General features: G+C 31.2%; 5 protein-coding genes and 1 non-coding gene across 6 annotated transcripts; 1 reads left to right on the top strand and 5 right to left on the bottom strand.

Moving 5' to 3' along the window:
- Positions 1–308: 308 nt before the first annotated feature.
- Positions 309–3,375, bottom strand: LOC101259961 (uncharacterized). Its single transcript, XM_004245477.5, has 2 exons — positions 720–3,375; positions 309–482 (listed from the first exon to the last, which is right to left on the bottom strand). Exons 1-2 carry the CDS (start codon positions 1,242–1,244, stop codon positions 477–479), a joined length of 531 nt encoding a protein of 176 aa, XP_004245525.1. The 5' UTR covers positions 1,245–3,375; the 3' UTR covers positions 309–476.
- Positions 3,376–3,673: 298 nt separating this feature from the next.
- LOC101260459 (uncharacterized) lies at positions 3,674–5,331 on the bottom strand. Its single transcript, XM_004245480.5, has 2 exons — positions 4,386–5,331; positions 3,674–3,896 (listed from the first exon to the last, which is right to left on the bottom strand). Exons 1-2 carry the CDS (start codon positions 5,202–5,204, stop codon positions 3,882–3,884), a joined length of 834 nt encoding a protein of 277 aa, XP_004245528.1. The 5' UTR covers positions 5,205–5,331; the 3' UTR covers positions 3,674–3,881.
- A 5,351-nt stretch (positions 5,332–10,682) lies between these two features.
- LOC101261141 (probable WRKY transcription factor 53) lies at positions 10,683–12,839 on the top strand. Its single transcript, XM_004245482.5, has 3 exons — positions 10,683–11,217; positions 11,411–11,539; positions 12,030–12,839. The coding sequence occupies exons 1-3, from the start codon at positions 10,934–10,936 to the stop codon at positions 12,634–12,636; spliced, it is 1,020 nt and encodes a 339-aa protein (XP_004245530.1). The 5' UTR covers positions 10,683–10,933; the 3' UTR covers positions 12,637–12,839.
- A 60-nt stretch (positions 12,840–12,899) lies between these two features.
- Positions 12,900–18,133, bottom strand: LOC101261437 (protein SEH1). The gene is made up of 8 exons (XM_004245483.5): positions 17,850–18,133; positions 16,658–16,769; positions 15,981–16,081; positions 14,640–14,717; positions 14,264–14,419; positions 13,847–13,959; positions 13,607–13,733; positions 12,900–13,348 (listed from the first exon to the last, which is right to left on the bottom strand). Exons 1-8 carry the CDS (start codon positions 18,006–18,008, stop codon positions 13,217–13,219), a joined length of 978 nt encoding a protein of 325 aa, XP_004245531.3. The 5' UTR covers positions 18,009–18,133; the 3' UTR covers positions 12,900–13,216.
- On the bottom strand, positions 15,146–15,263 carry LOC112942102 (small nucleolar RNA snoR104). The gene has a single exon (XR_003247980.1). It is a non-coding gene; the product is annotated as a small nucleolar RNA snoR104 (small nucleolar RNA).
- Positions 18,134–22,658: 4,525 nt separating the features above from the next.
- Positions 22,659–23,150, bottom strand: LOC101261732 (uncharacterized). The gene has a single exon (XM_004245484.5). It carries the CDS (start codon positions 23,148–23,150, stop codon positions 22,659–22,661), a length of 492 nt encoding a protein of 163 aa, XP_004245532.1.
- Between the last annotated feature and the right edge of the window lie 2,118 nt (positions 23,151–25,268).

Raw genomic sequence — 25,268 nt, 5'->3', positions numbered from 1 at the left:
TGTGGTATATACTCACTTAAAGAAATAGCAGGTTCCTGTAAATAGTTTCTGAAAATTTGTTTGTGGTTTTGGTTATAGCCAAGATGTATGGCCATTATATGCACAACCCCCTTCACTAGGGTTTCTATGTTTTCTATAAGCTTTGGAAAGAAAATAGGTGGTCATTGGCCATTATATCTGCAACCCTGTTCATAAGGTATTTTTCACCACCCATTTGTTTTTTGTTTGATTTAGGTAATGCTAATAAGTATGTGATTATCTGGTTATATTGGTTTATTAATGAAAAAAATCTTCTTTCTTCAGATGACTAAAATTCAACATTGAGCTTTTTCATTGCATAATCAATATGATAAACACTTACTGACATGACACATCATTCCACCATTTACGTATAAGAAATAAAGATGAAATATGCCTTATTCAAGTTGCTTCCATCCTTGCACTCCTTGTAGCTGATCTTTTGCAGGACTCCTCTTTTAGTTCTTCACACCAAAAACAAGAATTTTAGGTTGTAGTAAAGAAAAGTTTTGATGTGCTCTGGTTAAGGGCTCAAATGTAGGAGAACATTTATTTATGTATTTCACGACATGTTACTTGAGAAAAAACTTAGTAGTTGTGATCATAATTGCAAGTGAAGTGTCCTACTAAGCTTACATGAAGATAAAGGACTATTAACACAGTTGTCTTCTGAATGATTAGTAAAAGGTTGCAGATCATACCTTCTTCCTTCCACACTTTTCATTATCGCTGTCATCACTGCTGCTGCTGCTGTCACTGAACTTGTATTTTTCTTGTTTGTTCCTCCTCATAGGCATGCAGTGGCCTTCCGTCTTTTTCTTTCCATTAGTTGTAGTATGAGTTGCAGAATGTTGGGTATGGTTAGCATGAGTGCCATGAGTTGCACAGGACGCATGGCAGACAGGCTGACCTCCTTTCTGGATGGGTGCTTTCGTATGATGTTCACGGTGAAATATTTTGTGTGACATTTCTCTCATTTTTTCAGCGAAAGAGTGGTTCTCATTGTTTGTCTTTTGGACTGTTGGAGTGCTATTTTTGTTGTACACAGTTTTTTGGCTAGTCGGAGTGCTGGTCTTGTTGCAAACAGCCATTTGACTCATCGAAGTATTGGTCTTGTTGCCAACTGGCTTTTGGCTAGTTGGAGTGCTAATCTTGTTGCTCACGGTGGAGGAATGAACATGATTAATGTTTTGCTCAGTGGGCTTGTTACATTGAACTGATGCCATGAGTGATCAAACTGAAACTAGAGATATTGTCTTCTGGACTGTTGCCTTCTTTTTGCTTGATATTCACAGAATGATTGAATATATATATATATATATATATATATACACACACACATGTACGCAATAGCAACATGAATTAGTGGTTGGATTCTTTTCTTATTTTTCATCAATTGTTCTGTCATCTTTGAATCTCCTTTTCTGCCAAAGGCTAAACTTTGAAGAGCATCTATTCTATTCCAGGCCAATTTATTTTTCTTATGTTTATATTCCAAATCCTTCTTTGAATATTAAACGTGTCCATTATCAAAATACAAAAATATTCCAAAGCCTTCAGCTGAGCTTTTGACCGCATCCACCACACATATTGTGCTTCAAGAAGAAGAGGTAATGTAGCCCATGAACTGACCTTTTGGCTTTTACAAAAATTTCAGTAAGAATGAGACTTGTTGCCATCCTGAGATTCCTCTATCTTTTCTTCCTCCTGTTTCATTTGAAAAAGTACAAGTAGAAATTGTAGTGTTCAGACTTAAGATTTGCATATAAAATAGACCCAAAAAAGAAAAGGAAATGCTGGATTATTTGCTATTTAAATATTGAAAATTTGATGCTCCAATAATTTAATTATTTCCTTTAGAAAGATCGAAGTGTAAATTTGAGAGAAGAAGTGCTGAAACTTATTTTCATCTTGACTAATAGATGAAGGCGAATCAAGATACTATTTCAACAGAAAGCATGGAAAAATTATTAATCACTAATCTCTTTTGTAAATAGTGAATATTTTCTGGTGTTCTAAATTGAAGGTTACTAGCTGAGAGTTGTGGAGGGTTGTCGACATCTTTTAGGTTTGAACTATGGCTAGAAATGATCACTTACACAAGAAGGTTCAATTAGCACACATTGAGGATAAAATGAGAGGAGGTCACTTGAGATGGTTTGATCATGTCCACTGTTATGTGCTGGTGTGAAACCATGGGATGAAGCTTGAAGGTCTTAAAGACGGACGAGGTAGCCTTAAAATCACATAAAATGAAGTTGTCTCAAGGACCTTCAGTATTTGGGATTCATGTAGACTTAGTAAAAGATGGGCAATATAGGTGTTATAGTTTAGTTGAGAATATGTTTTACATGTTTGCACGTCTGTTCTAGGTCATATGCTTGCTAGGAGTGGTTTAACCTTTCAGAGATCCATACCTTTAATTTAAAAAGCACACACAACTTGTAATACTTTTTATTTGTATTTGCATAGTATTGGCATGAAATGATTTAAATGAAGTTAAGTGGTAAGTGAGGATTTATATAGCTGACTCTAACTTTCTTGGAATTGAGGCGTAGTAGCAGTTGTCATTGTTATACCCCTAGGCTCCAGTAAAGGTTTTATGTGTAATTTACTAGATTCTTATTCTCTCTGTCTCTGCTCTCCATCTCTTTCAGTTTGGGCTTTATGAACATCAGCATTCCTAATTTTTTGGTTAAATATGCATAGTCAACTAGGCCCTAATCTATCGTCCAGAGCGTGTTAGTTTCAATACACTCTCTCTTCATTGGTTTAGGCTGGACGAGACCGAGGTAAATTAAGAAGTTATTGAACTTCATGGGCTCTTCCAAAATATGAGTTTAGAACTTAATATTTATACTGCTTTTCAAGTGTTTTTCACAAATACACATGCTTATATGGTTTCAGTCAAGAACGGTGGGTTCAATTGAACCCATTCTTAAAGCTATCTGTCTCTCTTGTGTATCTCATTGCATTTTTCTTTTGGTCGTAATGATCATCTGGTAACTGCTTTTATTCCTCTAAAAATGCAATAGGATCAAAGCCTTCAAATATCTGATAGAATATACTCTTTCTTTTACTTATACGTTCATGAGTAGTCTGAACAGTTTAAGCAAAGACAACAATAACAACATACCCAGTGTAATCCCACAAAGTGGGGTTTGGGGACGGTAGAGAGTGTGCGGACCTTACTCCTACTGCTGTTTCCCATAGACCTTCGGCAAAGCAAAACAGCCTGAACAGTTTAAGCCTTTCTTTTATTTTCATTTTGCATTTAACTTATTTCTTATTGGTTTTTGGAGTTCCCAGGATGTTTTGAGCATTCTTCTTAGTTATTATCTCATTTGAATGGTAGAAAGAAGACAAACTTGCTTAGTTACTAAAAACTCCTTCAAAAATTATATTCGTCAGCTTTGATATCCTGACGTGCTATTACTGGAAAATTGTATCCAAATATTGGAGAAAATGCTCATTCCATTAGAATTGACTCTTTCTTTCCTCTATCCTTGCTCTCTTATTATCGGTTCATACTGATTCCATGATATTATGTGCAAATATGTCTTTGCTCATTGTTTGTTCATTGCATTTTCCACCATGAGGCAATATCGATTACTTTACCCCCACACCCCCCAAAAAGAAAAAAAAAGAGAAAAACTGATCTCACAAGTTTATTTCATTACTTGAAAGGCCATAGGTAATAGGTACAGTAGAAGTATTTGCATTTATTCATTCAGTACACCTGACTCTTTCAGAGACACACACATAGCACCCCTTAATTAAAGTACATAATTTTTTAGCAACAGAAATTTATTAGTGGTATAGCTTCTGTCTCTTACTCACTTGATTGTTTGCAGCTTAGTTGTTCAGCAGCTCCCCTTCTGCAAAAGCAAAATTACAATTTAGGCTTCAAGGTAAATTGGGTACGTAGTAAAGTTGCTATCTTTATGAAACTGAGCATTGTGAAGGGTTACACCAACTAATTCAAGATCTGTTCCCTTTCACAGTTTGTGGATGTCCAGGTTTTAGATCCAATTTGTGAAATACTTACTCTGTTTCATTTTGTTTGTCTTATTTTACTTTTTAATCTGTTTAAAAGAGAATGTCTCTATAATTCTAAATTTTTCACGTAACATATTTAAGACCACAAGATTAAGGACATTTTGGTACATTCAACATTTATTTAGCTTAAGACCTCAAGATAAAAAAAGTCATTATTTTCTTAAACTCTATGTCAAGTCAAAACCAGTCAAACAAATTAATACGGAGGGTGCATTTAACATTGAAATCTGTTTTTTTCTTCTCTATTGTCAATGCCCATCAGATTATACAGAAGCAATAATAGACAATAGGTTATATTTAGATGATACCTTCTTCCTTCCACAATTCTCATTGTCGCTCTCATCATCGCTGCTGCTGCTGCTGTCGCTGCTGTCACTGCCATCTCTGCAGTGTCCATCTTTGTTCTTCTTTTTCCCGATGGTCTTCAGCTGACTACCTATCTTATGCATGATGCCCCCTTCCTTCTTTGAGCCATGGCACACAGTCTGCTGGTTGTGGCTACCATGACTTCCATGCACAGCAGTGGAGCCATGACTTGCAGTGTGCTGTCCGTGGTTAGCATAACCTCCATGCATAGCAGTGGAGCCATGGCCTGTTGAATGTTGAGTTTTGGTGCCATGGCATGCAGTTATCTGGCCCTTAGCATGATTTCCATGAGTAGCGGTGGAGCCATGGCATGTTGAATGTTGAGTTTTGGTGCCATGGCATGCAGTGTTGTGGCCCTTGGCATGATTTCCATGCCCAACAGTGGAGCCATGGCCTGCTGAATGTTGAGTTTTAGCATCATGGCATGCAGTGTTGTGTCCCTTAGCATGATTTCCATGCATAGCAGTGGAGCCATGGCATGCTGAATGTTGAGTTTTTGCACCATGGCATGCAGTCTGCTGGCAGTGGCTACCATGATTTCCGTGAATAGCAGTGGAGCCATGGCCTGCTGAATGTTGAGTTTTGGCTCCATGGCAGGCAGATTGCTGACCATGGTTGTCGTGGTGCAACATCTTGGTTGTCATCTGTTTCATTTTGTCAGCCAAGTGGTGCTCATTCGCCTTGTGGCAAGTGACAGTGTTGGTGGTTTTTTGGCAGACAGTTGGTTGTGCAACTGGCTTTTGGCACTGAAGTGACGCCATTGATATTCTTCAGAAACTGACTCTTGGTATTTGAGTTCTAGTTTCTTATGGCTCTCTTACTTGATATAGCCATTCATATGACATCTATTTATACTAGTTTTGGCAGTGAAAATTCTTCTCTTTTAACACCTCACATCACTAGCTCTTATCATTTTTGAATCTTTTTTTTGTCAGGTAAAGCTATTTCAGTGAGTCTTTATTCTATTCCTTGTCATAATTGAGTTATCTGTTTATTGTTCTATTTTCTGAACTTGGACTAACATATTTGGAACTATAGTAGCTGGAAGAAAACTCTAGAAATAAACACGTGGCCAGTGATTTGATAATTTCAACTACGCCTCAATCACAAACTGAATGATAATTTATGGCTTTTGTTAAATTTTTTCGGAATCAGACTTTTTGTTGCTGAAACTTAGAAATGTTTAGATTTACAAATATGTATTGTACGTACTAATCGTAAATGCACAAACTTGTTACGAGAAAGCTTGGTAGTATTTTTTTTTCTTTCTCTAGTAGCTAGAGTATATTTGAATATTATATAGGTAGGAAATATATGCTACTTGCAAAATTTGAAATACTTCTCAACTTTATTCTATATGCGTTTCCATTATTTGTTGTCTAATTCCTATATTCTTTTCTCTTTTTTACATAATAATAAATAAATAAGAGGGCAATGAATGGCTACTTGCATATACATTTTGGTGATTATATACTTAAGTTTTTGGCTTTTAATTTGACGGTGAAGGTTTTTATATGAGGCAAGTGAGGATAAAAGTTTAATACCGTCAATTTTCAAAGTCATTTAGTGTAATTTGGACATGTTGGGCTAAAGCAAGAGTTGTCACATAAGCCCACTGCAATGGATGATCCAGTATGAAAGAATGATAATACTATTTTTATTCATGTGTACTGGAATAGTCACATTTTTTTTTCATAAAAAAAATTATTTTCTTCTTATCTCTCTCTTATAATACAACACAAAATTGACATCACTTTGTTCATCTCATTGAAATGTAAAAGAAAATGGGTAGATAATAATATGAAGTATATCTATATGTATACACTGTTAATTTGAAATTGTACGTTTCTAATATGTATACATCATTAAATTATATTTGTACAATTCTGATATGTGTACATCATTAAATTATATTGTATAATTCTGATATGTATACATATTCAAGTTGTATTTGATGTATACATATTTAAGCTGTATTTGATGTATACATATTTGATTGCTTTCATATTTGGCCCGATCAGGCTTCATACGTTGTATTTGATAAATACATAGTTAAGTTGTATTTGTATAGTTCTATTATATATACATAATTACTTTATATTTTGTACATTTATGAAATGTATACACTTCTGATATGTATACGCCACTAAATTGTAATTTATGTAGTTTAGGTATGTATAAACTCATGTGTGTATACACCATTAAATTTTATTCTGAATGTATACACTTTTGATATATATATATATATATATATATATATATATATATATATTATATCCTATCAAAATCAAACTGCTAATACGTATTCATATGAATGTCTCAAATAATTCATTAAAATGGGGTACACAGTTTCTTCCCCTCTCTTCTTCGTGGTATTTCAATTTTTATTTGAAGTTTGAAATATGTCGAGAAAAAGGAATATAAGAAATAAGAGAGATTAGGAAGAAGCAAAGAAAAACTATATCGTAAGAAAGAATTTTTAAAAAATAAAGAAGAGAGAGCATTTTTTTAAAACATTTGACAAATAATAAGATGAAAGAAAATAGAAACAAATTTTTATTTACAAAATATATATGATGAATTAAATATACTAAAAAAAAATTAGCATATCATCATACACAGGTTGAATGTACCTGTTATGCATAAGCTTAATTGCTTAAGACAAAAATTAAAGACCAATACATTTGAATGTCTGACCCGCAAATAAATGAAACACGTTAGGTTCATAAAGTACAGTAATTCAATTTAAATTGACTTTTCAATTCAATTTTTCATACATACTTCTCTTTAAAAAAAAAATTCCACTTCGAAAAGTTGAACCTGAAAACTCTATGATTATAAGTAATAATATACTGAGATGGATAGATCAACCTTTAAATAAATATTCAATTTTAGCTCTTACTTTTCTTTTTCTCATTGGAATGGTCTTTCCAAATTCCAGTTGACTACTAAAGTTACTATTATGTACAATGTTTACAGTTCTCATAATTTAATTATTCTTATAATTATTATATTTTTATAAACTATATTAAAGAGTAAGAATAATTCAACTTGACAACAGTCAGTCAAAAGGCCATTGAAATCTAAACTCATAACAATATAGTCAAACTTTAGTCTCAGAGGCCATTTGTGGGAGACATTGCATTATATAAGTTGGGGAAAAGAAATATTTTGACTCACTAGACAAAATGGGCTGCAAAACTAGTAGTATACTTAGTTCGTCTTAAATTATCTGTCATGTTTCTCTGTTACACGTTTTTTTAAAAATATAAAATAAAAGTTGAAAAAGAAAAGATTGACTCACCATAAGAAATGGGCTACAAAACTATTAATATACTTCCTTCATCTTAAATCGTCTGTCGTGTTTCTCTGTTACACGTTTTTTAAAAAATATAAAATAAAAGTTGAAAAAGAAAAGATTGTCTCACTGTAAGAAATGGGCTGCAAAACTATTAATATACATCCATCGTCTTAAATCGTCTGTCGTGTTTCTCTGTTACACGTTTCTTAAAAAATATAAAATTCAAAGATTTTTAAAACTATTTTACCATTATCGTATTTTTAATACATTGTCTCCAGCATTGTAAATATATTTCCTATTCAAAAGATAAAAGAACACTCCTCCCAAAGTTACTGAGTCATTTTGTTGAGAATCTTTGATATAGTTCTCTCATGTGCCCTAGTATACTCTAGTTGTTCATGTGTGTAGGTTTGGGGAAAATTGATTCACAAGGAGGAGCATTTCAAAGTATAGGGCCAAGGATATTACGTTTTAACTTTGTCTCACGAAATCTACACAAGTGGTGTTAGAGAGTCATGTGATGGCTTACTATTCAACACGGTTCGGATAATACTTTTAGTGAACATATAAGCCTTATTAACAAACTTTTTTATGTCTTAATAAAATATATTTTTCTTCATTTGTTTGCTCGATCGATATATATGTTTATATCATCATAATTAAGATTTTATAATTTCAAGAGCAATTACGATTAGAAATAAAACGAAAATAATTGATTGTATCTTGAACTATTAAAATTACAATTACAATATTTGAAACTTGAAAGAGGAAAACAATAGTATAACACTTAAAATCCTAGGAATTTTCTTAATTGCAACATCTAGAAGATCTTGGTTCATGATTTTTGAATTTTCAACCCTTTTTTATCTGGCCATTATTAATTAAAAATAGAAAAGAAAAAAAATAATAAATAGAAAAAAATTAAGTCATAAAAGCATAATTTGTCCAATCCATTTAAGTTTCGCGAATATCATTGTCCTTCCATTATTCAGCTTGACATATGTTAATGACTCGTTCGATTCAATATACCTAAAATCTAATTTGATATATAACTTAAGTTATTCCCTGTGAAAGTCAAATTAGTTACTATTCATAAAACTTATGTTAAACTTAAATTAGTCAAATTCTAAATAATATATCAAATATCATAACAAACTAAAAATAAATAAAAATTGCATTAAAGTAGAAAAGTGCATTGGAAGACCTAGAAGGTCTAATAATAATAATAATAAGATAATAATATTTGGATTTATTGAGTAATTATGTGACACTCATCTTCATGACTTAAATTCTACCCAATAGAAAAAAAGAACGCGCAATTGAAATGTTTGAATATATTTATTCTTTTTGTCTTTTTCTTTGTCCCCAAAACACATAATTCCTCTAAATATTTTTGTGCTCTTGGTTTCACACCTACAACAACAAAAATATAACGTCGCAATATATTCAGTGTAATTTCATATGTAAATTTTATTTAAAATAATTTATATATAAACATAAAAAGACGTATTGGATGACATGTTATACAATTTAATCATTTTAGATTTGAAATCTCATTTTAAAAAAATAAAACAGTACTTATCACTTTACATAATCAATTAAGTTTTTATCTCAACCTCTGACTTTATAATAAAGACAAGTTTTTTCTTATCAAAAACTTAATAATTAACGTCAAAATATATGGCCAAATCATCAAATGGGCCCCACTTTTGTAAGTTTGAATTGGTCATACATTGGACTTTTACTAATTTCTAGATTAACAGCGTTAAGCCAAACAATGCATCATCATGTACATGTGATGTGAGAAAGAGAAATATAAATTCCAGTCAAATTCCAAATACATAATTAATTAGTTGATTAATTAATTAGTAAACTCAATTAATTTCCTAATCACTATTTCATGTAGTATTATTAGAGATTCAATTCAAACTCATTTGGGTCAAACATGATTAAGGAATTAGAATTAGAGTGAGGTGAAAGTCATAGATTAGTGTTAAATTTAATATTGTTGTATAATTATGGTATGTTTTAATTAATGAGTTGCTTTTACTAATTTTGGGGTTTTCTCATGCTAAATAGGGATGATCTTTATAGGACAATATGCTCTTTTTTGAAAAAAAAAATATTCAAACGTGAGATAAATAAAAACGAATCAATTCGTTCAGTTTTGTATTAAGTATCATAGAAAGTCACTAAATATTAAATTATTTTGACGTTGTCTATGTAAAATGTCAATTTTCTTGCATCATAATGACTATATTTAATATTTAGACAAAACTGAATAACTTTTTTATGATAAACAATAATTAATTAATACAATAAAGTAAAAATTAAGTGGCCTCATCGATCTATAATATCAAAATTTGAAAGGATATAAAGTTGTTTCTAATAAAATATGCCCTATACCCCTTGAATTTCTTGCGAATGCGATTTTTTATAAAAAAAATCATTTTGCTCAAGCTCATTCTGATCTTAAATACATATATTAAAATATCGTTATAAAAATTGATAATCATTTTTCAGCGGTTACTAAACACATGATAATAAAACATAAAACAAACTCAAACTTAATGTGTATTTCTCATGAATAATCATTCCATCACTTTCCCCTATAGAAAAAGTTGGAGATCATAACAACTCATAAAATTATATTTTATGTGGATATGAAGATTATGAAAGCAAATATAGAAAAGAAAAAGAAAAGTTAATGTAGAAAGAGATTTATAGTTTATTTTGTTATAAGAATTCTATTTTATTAATTTTTTTCAAAAAAGTTTGAATTGGTCAGCATTTGGACCTTGTTCACTAAAAGATTTTCACTTGAAAAAAGATTTTATGACCAAAGACTGGTCTAAAAATAATAATAATTATTTTTAAAAAAAACTCGTTTTCCACAGTCAACTTTCAAACTATATTCCACTTCAACACTCACTTTTTTAATATTAAAAAAATTAATTTATTTTTTATTTCTCCACATGTCATTTCCTTTTAAATTCACCTGTTTCTAACTCATATTTTCCTCAAATCATTCTCTAAACAAAATTCCCCCCCCAAAAAAAAAAACAAGAAACTTCTCTTCTCCTTCTTCAGAAACTTCTAAATTTCATTACACTACAATTTATTTTTTTATGTAAAATAACCATTTTCAAGATTACATTTTTATCTTTGAAAAAAAAAACAACTAGAAAAATGGATTGTGGATTCAATTATGAATATAATTCATTGATCAATGAATTAACACAAGGATTAGAACATGTTAAGCAATTAAGAGCTTCAAACAAAATTCAAGAATTGGATTTTCATTTACAAATGATTCTTTCTTCTTTTGAAAAATCATTGTCAATTCTTAATTGGAGTACAAGTGGTTTAGCAACACAAACTCCACTACTTGTAGCACCACCTGAATCTTCAATTTCTGTTGATGAAAATCCTAAAAGTGATGATCAAGATTTCATATATGTTTCAAAAAAGAGGTTAGACGATTTTTTTCGATTCAGCTAATAGTTGTTATCTAAGAAAGTCTATCATATGAAAAGATAAAAAATTGTAATCAAGAAAAAAGACGACTTTATGAGATAATAATTGTTAGTTGACTAATTTTAATGATTATTAATTTTTTTTTCTTTTTTGAGTTAATTTTTTTTGTTTTTTTAATGGTTGTTGCAGAAAACAGATGCCTACATGGAGTGAACAAGTGAGAGTGAGTTCAGAAAATGGATATGAAGGGCCTACTGATGATGGATATAGTTGGAGAAAATATGGGCAAAAAGACATTCTTGGTGCTAAATATCCAAGGTGAATATATTCAAGAATTTTACTAAAAAAGGGTACCCAACTTCTGAAATATTTTTAGGGAAAAAATGAAAAATTTAAGTGAAATTTTCAAGATTTTTAGTACCCTTTTAGTAATTTTGTCATGTAAAGTTGTCAAAACGGGTTAATTCAGTCTAGCCCAGCTATGTCCACAAAGGCTATGAATCTGAAGGTTTAAGACAAGCCCGACATTTAAAATGTTAGCCTGGCTGGGCCTGGCTCAAGGCCGTTTATGGAAGTAACGGGCTAGGATGGGCCATTCGTTTTAAACGGCTTGGCCAGCCCGGCCCAGTATATGGACCCAACAAGGTTATTTGGGTGGGGTTGATATTAGCTCAATGGAACTAAGCCTTATCCTGCTCAAGTAGTATTATGGATCAAGCTTATTTTGACGGCTCTACTTTCTTGATAGTATATAATTTAATCGAACATCGTCCTTTGTCGTAACGATGAGATTTCATTATGTTTGCAGGAGTTACTACAGATGCACATACAGACTAATGCAGAACTGTTGGGCAACAAAGCAAGTGCAGAGGTCTGATGATGATCCTGCACTATTTGAAATCACATACAAAGGGACACATACTTGTAACCAAACTTATAACTGTGCTGCTGCTACACAACCAAAATCACCACAGAAACATAAACACAAGAAACAAGCCAACAATTCAAGAACAACACCATCGAATCAAATGCTCGCGAACTTACAAGCAAATCTGAGAGTGAATACAGATGATTTGGACAAGAAAGAAGCAACATGTTCTTTCCCATTTTCACCTACATTCTCTGGTTTCGTAGACGAAAATCTGCATTTCCAGATGTCACAAGTTGATGACAGTTTGGTTGGGGGTTATTCACCATCTTTTGTCTCTCCTACAACTCCTGAATCAAGTTACTTCTCATTACCAACCTGCCAGATGAATGATTCGCGAAGAATGTATAACGCGTACCATTCAGAATCAGACCTCCCTGACTTGTTCTCAGCCAACACTTCATCAACAAGTTCTCCAATTATAGGCTTGGAGTTTCCACTTGAACATGTAGAGCTTGATCCAAATTTCTCTGATTTTTTCAGATAAATAATGTCAAGGACAATAAAAACGAGTAGCTTGGATTTTGATCACTCAATTCTATTTTTGTAGTACATAAATTAACAAGAAAACTAGCCAAGAGCAGGAACAAGCTATAATATTTTGTATCAATAGCCTAGTATTTTTATTTTTTTTTAAATTCAACCACATTCTTGCAAAAAACTGCCTGAATGTTGATAAATTTGATGAAATTGTATGTTCCATGGGAATAACCAAACCACGACTACAAAATGCAAGTACCAAGCAACTGCTTCAAAGCAAAAGTGATGCTCACATTTCAGCATACTTTTCAATAATCTTACAACGAATACGAGTTTTTTTTCATATTCAATCAAAACTCTGTATCCCCACAATTCTCCATACATGCAAACAAGTTCCAGTATATCAGATGAACATATTCATTTTGGGAATTTTTCATATTCCACCACTTACAATGCAAAGGTCACTTAGCTTTACAAAATGAAATGCCTGACGACAAATCGGTCACATGGATAAACCACAGAATCTTGTGTTTCACTGGGTTCTTGCAATCTTGTTCAAGCTTGAATGTGAAAATCATATAAGCAGGCTAGCTAGTGGGCTGTAATGTTGCTTGCTCATGCCAAACTCCGTTCAAGTTGCACTGCCACAAGCGAACTACACCATCGCTTCCAGTAGTAGCAAGTGTCATTCCACTCATGTCCCATTCCATCTGCCATACCTGCACGATAAATATCAAATATGGTATAAGTATAATAAAATTACAGTTTTGTCACCAATAGCCTTAGTGAATTGGCAGATGAGAAAATTTAAGGTAAGGGAATGTAGGATCACTCAAGACAATTGACCCGTGCGTTGAAACCAAAACAAATAATATCAGTCACTTTATACTACCAAGAAAATCAGAAATAGTATTGGGACCTAAACGTGTTAATTGATTTACAAGAACAGCTAAACTAAGTAGGGTTGCACTAGGCACCTCACTGTCATGAGTAGAGAGCATTGCAACCTTCTCCACCGAGAGCCTTCCATCAGAGTCTGGATTTGATCCAACATGCCATAATGCAATTTCCTTGCAAGTGGCAACTGCTATTAATTCATACGGCCTGAAAAAGGAAGCTTTAAATTAGAAAGCGCACACAACAAGATAAACAGAAAAATTTCACTAACGGCGGTGTCTAGCTATATGGTTTTAAGGAGGATGTTGTCAAGAGCAAACCTTCCAATATTTGGTGCCCATGCAACAGTAGAGACTGGATCAGCTTTATCTGCAGGTAAAGCTAATTCTGCAACTGGAAGCCATCTCTGATGATCCTGATCGAATTCCCAAACCTGTGGAAATCTATGATATGATAAAATTACATATGTCCCATCAGAGACCAAGTAAATTAACAGCTTTTAAGACCATCTACTACATGATAGAAGCTTAAGATTTCAAGAATTACATCTTCCGACTTTATAAATGTCAAATAGACACATACAAGAACTAGCTGAATTTTATTTCTTATCAACAAGAATCAAAATGCAATAAATTCACTGCCAACTTTTAGCTAATAAAGAAATATGTAAATAGAACTAATTAAGGATTATAGAACACAGTCCTTAAAGTTAACAATAAGAAAGGAACTTGCCATACCTTGGAGGAGTTTAGGTGTGGCGTATCGGAATCAAAACCCAAAACGAAGCTTGATTGCTGGATTTCTCCTTTCAAGGGATTCCAAGCAATAGAAGCCGATCGGCATGAAACATTTCCAAATTTAGATACAGATTCAATAACATTCTGAAATTCAGCCTACAAAAAGAGGACTAAAAGTTAGCTTCTCCATTTCTTAGTAACATTCATAATGTGTCATCTTTAAAATAGAGTCAGAAGAGTAAAAAATACTATCATCATTTTCAGAGTATGTATAAAACAAGTACTGCACCAGAAAAATAAAGCGATATAAATGACCAATAAGGAAGAACATGGCTCACGAGGCAGAAAGTCAAAGAAGCAGAATGTAGATACACACCTGCAGCTGCCAATTCTTCAATTCAAATGGATCTAGGAGCTCAAACACTTTCACTTGGCCATCCGAATAAGCAGCAACCTATGTGAAAGAAAATAACGGAAAATGTGATCAAAATGACTTTATGTAGTCATATAGACTAAAAGCTGAAAACCAAGAATCACTGGATCAGGCAGTTTCATCTCATCCTTGTCTATCCCGTCAAATTGAAGAAAAAAATAAGGAACATCCATCAGATCTAAAGGCCCATAAATTAAATGATTTGCGAGTAAAATAAAGCAAGACCACAATGTACAGGTATTGGCCCCTATCCTGTCACATCGTATTGCCAAATGCAAAAGAAAGATTAGGGATCTTTCCTCGAAACTTCAAACGAGGAAAAAGAAACTTGAAATACTTTTAACTTAGTACCGATGTGATCTTGTTCAAGAAAGCAATTCATAGTAGTTATTCTAGACGGCATACTTTAGAGCCAAATCAGTACAAATTAGTGTGAACCTATAGTTGCTTTATGTGCCTCCTGATCAACAGCTTGAAGAACTCACTCAAGTACCTCAAGCATCTTATGATAGAGTTTTAGTGTGGGAAGTTTGTATCGGGCAACATCTGACCTCGTAGATGTTCCCCTTCTTTCCTTCCAGATAAATTCATTAACTACCCTAACCAACTTTACAAGTAGTTAGGGGAGAAGTCAATGAGAAGAACACTTCGCTTTCACACTCCCAATAAGAGCTTCAATTTTTTAGACAGTGATATCAATAAATGCAAGTATTAATAAGCAATAAGCAACTTGGCATTGTAGGTTCACTGCTATTCAGTTAACAGATTATAAGAGGTGATTTTAACAATTTAAGAAGACAAAAGAAGGAAGAAAAAAGAGTACCGGATATGCTGAAATAAATTTAGATGAGATATAAGGTTTTTAATCAATAAAGGCGAGTTATTTTAGCACATCACTCTACAAGTAACAAGAAATCAATCCCAATGCTGCAGCAAAGATCAAGAGAAGGGGGAAGTAACATCTCCTTTAAGGGCAAGCAAAAAAACTATACATTCAACATCTCAGTCAAGGGCAAGCCATAAAAAAATTAACTATTCCTACAGAGATGCATACAACAATAGATTGCTTACGACTATTGAGTGATTCCATCATAATGCATCTAAAGCACTATAGACATGAAAGAGAAATACAACAAAATCAGTAATCATAAACTCAAAAACAACATAGATACATCTCTTTGTTCTAATCTCTAGCACCCTGCCACCCTCAAGCTATTGAAACAACTGCTGTCACATTTCAATGTCAAATCATAGACATTTACGACCAATCTAATTTAAACTCACCAATTTCAGACTTGTCTGGGAGACTCCAAACTGAACATCCAGAACTAGGGATGAGATTCTGTCAAAGCATTTGCACAGCTTCCACTGAAGCAGCTCTGAATCTAAAGATTAGTAACTCATTGTAAGTCTCCAGTTAAATGTTGAGAAAAACAAATGTGAAATTATTGTCAGAAGTAAAATTTGAGAAAGTATTTACAGATAAAATTAAAAAAATTCATAGATTAAAAAAGGACTATGAAAGCAAGTAACTCAATTGATGATAAGATTAAGATTATAGTTTCACTGGTTGTTGGAAACAGAGATTATTACTAAGAATTTAAGGGGATAAATTTATCTTCACAATTACTCTTGTCAAACACAATAGAAAAGAAAGAATAAATGACATAAAGAACCAAAATAATTTTCAATTTCATATCAAGTTTCTTGTTTGGATTTATTCTATTTTTCCAATATTTCATGAACATTTGGGGAAAAATAGAGGATAAGTTTTCTTTTGCTTCTTTTTCCTGACTTTAGAGATTCAAAAGAAAGAAACCAAAGATTTCACTTTGACTATCTACTCTTATCAGCAAAACATCCCCATGCAAAAAAGAAGGGGAAAAGGCACACATACATAATGTTCAGCTTAGCTTCGTGACAGTAATTTCATGAACAAATGCCGAATAATGTGTCCTCACCTTCAACTACCTCCTCCCACAACAACAAACTTCCATCAGCACAAATGCATGCAACTACATCTCCATATTCTGGTGGAGCCCAAACAACTTTTACAATGCTGGATTCATGCACCTAATCAAAATGTAAATGCAATCGCATAGATTTCAGTTCAAGAATTTAACACTATTTTATAATCACAATTAATTATTTTCATAGTTAAGCGAAAGAAAAAAATTAAAAGCTTATTTGCTCAGCACTACATTAGTATACAAAAAGGAACCGAGTTACAGTTTTTCTTCCTTTTGAAGTTAGTTTATACCATTCATCAGTTTTTCAATTTCATACTCAATCCTTAGATTACATTAGAGCAAAAGAGGGTCCCAATAAAAATGGCCAACTGAATGAAAAAACAAGGAATCAAGTTTGACTGATTTGCAGTAGTTATGTATCCTGCTTCTCAATAGTTATTTGAAAGTTCAACATTTTGCCATACAGACCATTACATCAATACTTGGAAGCTTTCTGGACCGTAGTTTGACAATACTACTTGTCCAGTTTTTTCTGCCACTGAAAACTTATTAACATATACTTATGGTATCTGTTACCTATACAAGAAGCACGACAAGGACGTGAATCTCTCTTAATACATATGACTTCACAAGGAAACGAACTATCAACTTCTGCCCCGTTCAACATTTTATTGGTTTCTATTCAAAAATAGGAGATTTTTGTATGGACTCCAAAGTCTGATATCAAGAGTCAAATGTTCCCCTTTTTTTGTTTGGGCAGTAATAACTCACTATCCCATCTTTTTTATTATGAGGTGGTGCCTGAGCTAGTTTGAGCAAAATTCTAACTAATTCCACCATATACCTCTATCTCCCACCAACACGTGTACGTCATAACTTTGCTCACCAAATGCCGGGATTTGAACCAGAGAACTCATGTTCTACCTGACTTCATTGACTACAAGGACAATGATACTCACTATCCCATATACCCGACCTCGGATTGATACATACTTGTTCTATTTATTCTGCAGCAAATTCCTACATGTATAAATAATCTATTCGGCTCTTTGGATGTACATTGCTACAACATCAATCTATATCCAAAAATTGTACTTCCCACAAAAAAAAAAAACTTCAAATCCGTATGACTTCAAATTGAGAGCTAAAACAAATTCATATGAAAATTGTGTTTTTATCTAACCTTGAATTTAGAAGAACCACTGAAAACAGATGAAGCCGGATCAGTAGAATCAAAAACAAACAAAGTACCATCAGTTGAACCAGCAGCTAATCTGTGACCCGAATAATTCCACGCAGTACATGTTGTACCTTCTTCAAGCTTAATAATTGCTTTATCCATTCTTCCTTCTTCACCAAATGTAACAAATCTTAAACCCTAAATCTGCAGATTTTGCTGGTTCTAAAAACCCCTTTTCTCTTCTAGGGTTTTTGGCTCTCGACACAGTTGCTTCTTTAACTTTTTTTATTACAAAAACCTACCCTGTAGTTTCAAGTATTACATAAACTACCTTTTTCTTTTTTATTTGTATGTAAACTACCCCCTGTAGTTTCAAGTATCACATAAACCCCCTTCTTCTTCTTTTTATTTGTATTTAACTAACTATTACTATACATTTGACTATTACGTACACTTTTATTTTACGGATACGTATGGTAAGTACTCTTCGTCTTCAACATTGAGGTTGTAGGTTTGGAACTTTGAATCATTATAAAAGTAAGTGTTATTTTGACAAAGTTAATACATGAGAGTTTAATTTACCAAGAGGTGACAAGAACACAACAATTTTAGTTGAAACCTATTTAAATAACTTAAAAGTAGATTTTATAAAAAAAAGTGGATAAAAGAGGTAGCCCATATATAGACTCAAATAACTAGTTCAGTGAAAATGAATTATGTATATCGCGTGGATCAATTTACTTCGATAGTGTTAGCAAATGTATAGATTTTGTATATTTCAAATATGATATACATGTAATAATACATAATTAATGTATAAATATTTAATACTTCGATTATATGGTAAATTAGTTTGATCGAACTGTACATATTGGCAAGTCTTTTAAATTTGTTTCCAATTAATATTTCAAATTGTGAGTGGTCATAGACATAGGGCCATCCCAATTAGAGGTGTCAATTTACTTTCCTTCGTCATAAATCATACTATATGTCAATACATGATTTTATATACATAATTAAATATATATTACTCATCCTTTATAATGATATTTTTCAAAAACAGTTAAAAGATTTGTAGACAAACAATATTGGGAAAGAAAAATAAATAAATAAAAATCTTTAACTTCCAAACAATTATAGAAAATAATTTCCTCATCAATAATAATGTGTATCATTTTCATTATCATCATTTATCTTGTAACTTGTAAGAAACTTGAAGAAAGTGAAATTGGCAAACCTACCTCTATGTGTAGTTTCCCTTGTAAATAGGGTGTCTTTTTTTAAAAGATTAGTGAATAGTCCACATGAAGATGTGGACAATCACAAGTTTGATTTGTAGGAATAAATAGGTGGTAACTTTGACCTAAAGCTTATTAATGTGTACTCTTAGACACTAAATGAGAGGGTGATATGTTTTTATTCGATATTCGATACTCATATATATATTAAGTTCAATTGTATATAAGAAGAATATATGTACGTCATGTTAGCTAATTAAATTTGTTTATAAATATTTCTTATTATTTCAATTAGTGCTAATACATTAGTTAAGCGGGAGCGCCACCCTCAAATGAACTCTGCAGAACGCGATTCGAATTTGGTGGGTGAGCTCCAAAGATCAGGTGAGAAACCCAAAAAAAAAAAGGTCTTGCTTCCCTTAATCTTTCCTAAGTAAATGAAAAATAAATATCGACATCTTATAAAATATTGGTCCAATTCTATAAAACATCAAAATATTGATATTTTTAGTCAACCTATAATGCCTCCCAACTATTAAACATTTCTTTCAAAATGCAAATAAAACTTTTAGAAGATTTTATTTCTAAAAGAGAAACCTAATTTAAAACAACAACACGTTCAAACATTTTTCAAAAAATAAATTTGGGCCAAACATGTATTGTTGTCTGCATTAAATTCATTGATCCATCCTTTTTATCTTTGTTTCTATGTACTATACATATATACACTATTGACATGAAATTTGAAAGATACTCGTAGAAATTTCTAGTTTAGTAAGTAATTAATGAAGGAAAGTTCTTCGAATTTTTCCTGTCGATAGGTTAGGTGGTGGTTGCCTAATAAGAATTGTTAAGCTTCTCTTCTGTATTTTCTTTATTATTACACCGAAAATAATCATTGACATTTTGTACAAATTGTTAAGTTCAACTAATATCAAAACACTAGCTTTATATAGTCGATCATTATAATTTTTCGCTTATTAAATGAATTTTTGGAAGTAGCATATAAAATCTTAAAAGATAAATAATATGTACTTAAGTATATAATAATGAATAATTTAACTTAATAATATAATAAACACGTCGAAAAATTTCAAATTGAATTTGGGCCACTCATGTATGACACAGTGTGCATTAAATTCATTGTTTTTTAATCTTTACTAGTTGTACGTACTATTAGATTGACATGAAGTTTGATAGAAACTATAGTGTTAAATTGCCCAATCAAATGCTTCCTTCTGCAAAATAATTAAATGTATGTAATGCTGTAAAGTATATAAATGCTTTGCCACCAACCTCACGAGTATATAACTATAGTAATTAATCATCTTTTCTAATTAATTGAACCAATATTCATTAATTATATTCATGCTTCATCCGTGAACATCTTTTAATTTTTATCATACCATTTTTAATTTGTATCACCTAATTTGATCTGAGGATTAATCGGTTCGGTTCAATTATGAATCGGAAAAAAGTAGGGAAGAAAAAAAAGAATTAATTTGTTCAATCTGATATGTACCTAGCTAGTTAATTATAAGTAGTTGTGAAGCCATGAATTTTAATATGGAAATTTTATTACAAATTTGTTTATTTCGATACGTAATCAACTACTTATAGATATTGTAGCGAAGTTAGGAACTTTAAAAAGGAATTGAGATAAAAATAGTAAGAATAAGAGATTAATGATTTATTCGTTTAATTTAATCCAAATATAACTAGTTATAAATAATGATGAAATCATAAATTTTAATCAAATATATATGCTTCTACGAATAAAGATGTCACTTGTAAATTGGAATTCAAATTGCAACCTAAACCAATCTTAGAAGCTCTCAATTATGTTAACATTAATGTTAATGGGATTTATATTGGTTTTATCTTATAGTATGATTTTTTTTGACGAAAGAAAATTTAAATATGTATAGCTCTAGTAAAGCTGTAATTTGGTTTTTAAACTTATCAAGATTAATACATTATTTTTTGTTCTAATTTTTTCAAGAGCAAGTCAATATATAGTACAATTCATTAATATTCTCTTATGTAGTCTTTTAGCGATCTCCACAAATATAGACAAAACCTTTGATTATAATGTGTCTTTAATTCAACCACCATAAGATGCCAATAAATCTTTTTTTATGGTAGCTAATATCTTCTAAATATATTACAAGACCATCCAATATTATTTTTTCCTTAACATAGATGGTACATTTGGTCATACAAAAATCATTTATTATCATTTTTTGATGTTAAATTATTAGGTAAATATTTTATTAAAAAGCATATAACATGACTTTTCTTACTCATAAGCGGTAGTTATTTCTAATAATTATTTCGACTTTTAACTTTATATTACTTGATTCAATATCAATATTATTATTAACTTTTAATGTGTATTTTTAAAAAAATATTTTTCATTAACTGATTAAACATCAAAAATATAAATGATAAAAAGAAAGCTACCCCTATATATTTTCCAAGAAATGCAAAGGAAGTGCTTGGTTAGTTGTCAAATTTAGGTCAATTATAGATGGGTCATACATATATTTGCTGTCAATTTTTACTTAAATACTCCATTTCTCCTCCTCTAACGTAGAGTTGAGTCTTCATAGTTGGAAGTCAAACTTTTAGGTACCTTCACTCGTGATATAAAGAAATCAAATCACTGCTATTAAACGATGTGGTGTAATGAATAAGATCATTATTTTCTTAATTAGAAATCTCATCTCGAATATTGTGTATGGAACTATACAAGCCCTGCACGACATATTCAATTCATAAAGCATGAAGAAAGTCTCAAACCTACAACCTCCTGCTCAACTAACTTAATTATCGTTATAGATAAATCGATAAATTTATCAGGTTCACAACATAAAAATTACCAACTGCTTAACAAATTAAACTCGACCATCTACGTATAAAACGATAAACTTATCGAGCTCATAACATGAATATTACATGTTTGAGGAAATTTCCTCACCTAATCAATTAATTGCGATATTAATGATTTTTAAGTCATAAAGAAGTAGATTTCATGATTAAATACCAATAAATAGAGAATACTTTGCACTATTCGCGCTACTTTTTACGTGAATTAAGGCGGGAGTTAACTAAGCTAGCTTGCTGTCATTAAGGCTACCGCGTAAACCAAAAATAACTTACGAGTTACTCGGGACGATAAACCTATCTCAATTTCTAATCATTATAAGTTTGAGTAATGTTTGTTTACTCGATAAGTTTTCAAATTACGCATTATATTTCTTTCGTCCTAAATTATTTATGGGAGGAATTTTTACATATGAATCACAATTAAGATATTTTTCGTCCTAAATTATTTATGGAAGGAATTTTTACATATGAATCACAATTAAGATATTTATAGTTTTTGAGAACAATAACTCGAACCAAAAGTTATGGAATAATGTCACTTATTCTACGTTGTAGGCCATGAAAACTTCAAATTTTTGAGTTCAAAAAACTAGCAACAACAATATTCCAAAAGATGAAAGAAATTATTGCTATACATATTAGTCATAAATATTCTAATTACTTAGATTAAGATCAATATTATCTATCAAGCACATGAAATACCAATAGAAGTCGCCGTGAACCGTTCGGAACCCGTTCTTCTAACCAACGACTTAATCTCCGGCGAAAGTCCGTCGTACTCCGGTCCTTCCGGAATCGTCGTAAGTGCACCAGATTTATCATAAACGACGTAAAATCCATCTCGATTTTGCCCCTGAAACAGCGGACTGTTGCTCTGTTTTGCTCTGAAAACGGATTTGAGAAGTTTCTGGAAAGATCTAGAGATCCTAGAAGTTTTTTTGGAAATCGGTTGAGTAGTTTGCTGTGGATCTGTTGTTGACGGTGGAATAAGAAGACGACGATCGGGTAAATGAGGCATTGAGAGGCTTCGAGAAGATATGGCTGAATCGAGTTGACGTTCGAATGATTTCAACTCAAATGAGTCGTAGAGTGAGCTGCCGCAATCCCATATGAGAGGTTTGTTTGCTGCGGCGGACGCCATTTTTTGCGGTGAGATTTTCTCTGGAGTTTTCGCCATTGTTGATAGTGGAGAATTAATATACAGAGATTTTGGGGTTTATATAGTGGCGAGTCATATGAAAGGTGTGTTTGTGGAGTTGAGAGGAAATTTCTTTAATATGTGGCGAGTAAGATTTTAACGTGTTCGCTGTGATTATTGGGGTGGGGTTCAAAATTCAATCAAAATTAATATTTAAACAAAAAAATTATTATTTGTCTTGTTTAATTTATGTCATGTATTTTATTTTCGTGAGTTAAATAATTTAAGTTTGATTGAGATTTTTCTTATGAAATATTTAAATTTTTAAAATAAAATTTATATATTTGTAAATTAAGTAAGAAGTATTATGAGTTACAATATATTAAATATTTAAAATATTTAAAAGATATATGATAAATTAACGATAGAGATAGAATTATCTGAATCTCAAAATCTGAAATGTGTCGTATAAATTAGGATAAAGTATGAGTTATTCATTTAGAGATTTTGAATTTTAGTTTTTTATTGGGGTATTGATTTTTACATATTGATATTTTTTCTCAACTTTAATAGTAAATTAATATATTATATTTATACGATTCGGTATATAAAGCCAGAGTTTAGTTTATGCTTTCAAATCTGATTGTTTCAAACTCTTCTGTTAATTATGCAAGATACAATTTGTCTATACATGATTTATTTGATTTGTCACCTTGTTCTTAAGTAATTCTTTTTGTGTCTCTGTCAAATCTAATTGGTTATATATCAATAACCAAATCGAATCGATGAATTTGAGGATAAAAGAAGATCACAATTTTTTTAAATATTCGTTATTTATATTAAAATTCGACTAGTTCAAATTCACACACTATAAAACCAACTTTTGAGCGATCCCAATATTTTTTTTTTTCAAATCCAAATTCAAATTCAAAAAAATTATCAAAAGGATAAAGAAATTTCAATCGAAGTTACTACCATTGGTATTGATAAGATTTTAGAGTTTTATATGGTTGAAGGAGCATTTATGAGGATTGATGAGTGATTTGGCGATATAAGAAAAAAAAGTCAATTTTTCACGGGGTCGGATATATATACTTTATAAATTTATTGATTTGATTATCAGTTTTCACTAAAAAAGGAAAATATATTGTTACAATTTAAATTCAATTTTTTTGTTAAAGGTGATACAATGAAAGATTACCTTTTACTACGCCACAACTTTTATCAGTATATACTAGTATTCTCTTTATTTCAAATTATTTGTCAAATATTTTTATTTTAAAATTTAAATTACATAAATTTTAATTAATATTTTAAAATACTTTCTCATATAGATACGAGAAAAGTGTAATTTATAGTGTTTTGTTTATAATCTTAACAGCTAATAAATTATAAGTTTAAAATATTAATTAATTTAATTTTTAAAAATTAATTAAATCAACTTAAAAAATAAGATAATTAATATAAAACAAATAAAATATCGTATACCGCGTAGACAACTTTTACTCTGAAAGAAACCGGTCCTCTAAAAACATACATTTGCTTTTTCTTTACTATATTTGAAGCTTTAATTTATATGTATATATTTTAAAAATATCTTTATGTAACATATTTTATGATTATTTAATTATTACAAGAAAGTCACATAGTACATATATAACTTTGACTGGAACTTATTACTTTGTCAAAGACAGTATTTGATTATCGAAAAAGGGTAAAAAATATCTTTAAATTATTTGAAATAATTTAAATATATCTTTTAACTATATTTCGACTCAAAATTACACTTCTCCTCAAATTATAGGGTTAAAAATACCCTTTCCTTGGAAAAACTTATGTACTTTGTGAAATCGTTCTAAGGAAATGGAGAAATGAGGAAAAGAGATTCTATGTTCTTCAGTAAAATCGTTACTAAATTCTACGGAAAACGGAGAAAATTGGAAAAAATTAGGGATAAGTTTATTAGTCTACGTGGCATGAGTGGAACTCTATGGATCATGTGACATGCCATGTGATATCCATATGACATCTAAGTGACGTATAACCTATTCTGTTAATAAAAAGAGTATCTTTGACCCAATAGTTTGACGCTAAGAGTATATATCAGCCGAAATATACTTTACAGGTATACTTAAGCTAATTCTGATAGTTTAAGAG

The sequence above is a fragment of the Solanum lycopersicum genome, chromosome 8, assembly GCF_036512215.1.
Source record: "Solanum lycopersicum chromosome 8, SLM_r2.1".
Taxonomy (NCBI): domain Eukaryota; kingdom Viridiplantae; phylum Streptophyta; class Magnoliopsida; order Solanales; family Solanaceae; genus Solanum; species Solanum lycopersicum.
Note: the sequence above shows the minus strand (reverse complement) of the source record. Positions and strands in the feature narration are given on the sequence as shown.

Bases quoted from the DNA above. Each gene is read 5' to 3' on its own strand.
- LOC101259961 (XM_004245477.5), bottom strand. From the start codon at position 1,244: ATGGCATCAGTTCAATGTAACAAGCCCACTGAGCAAAACATTAATCAT.
- LOC101260459 (XM_004245480.5), bottom strand. From the start codon at position 5,204: ATGGCGTCACTTCAGTGCCAAAAGCCAGTTGCACAACCAACTGTCTGC.
- LOC101261141 (XM_004245482.5), top strand. From the start codon at position 10,934: ATGGATTGTGGATTCAATTATGAATATAATTCATTGATCAATGAATTA. The intron at 11,218-11,410 runs GTTAGACGATTT...TGGTTGTTGCAG, and splicing joins ATATATGTTTCAAAAAAGAG to AAAACAGATGCCTACATGGA. The intron at 11,540-12,029 runs GTGAATATATTC...TTATGTTTGCAG, and splicing joins CTTGGTGCTAAATATCCAAG to GAGTTACTACAGATGCACAT.
- LOC101261437 (XM_004245483.5), bottom strand. From the start codon at position 18,008: ATGGATAAAGCAATTATTAAGCTTGAAGAAGGTACAACATGTACTGCG. The intron at 14,420-14,639 runs GTGTGTATCTAC...CTCTTTTTGTAG, and splicing joins TGAAGAATTGGCAGCTGCAG to GCTGAATTTCAGAATGTTAT. The intron at 13,349-13,606 runs GTGCCTAGTGCA...TTTATCGTGCAG, and splicing joins TCTCTACTCATGACAGTGAG to GTATGGCAGATGGAATGGGA.
- LOC101261732 (XM_004245484.5), bottom strand. From the start codon at position 23,150: ATGGCGAAAACTCCAGAGAAAATCTCACCGCAAAAAATGGCGTCCGCC.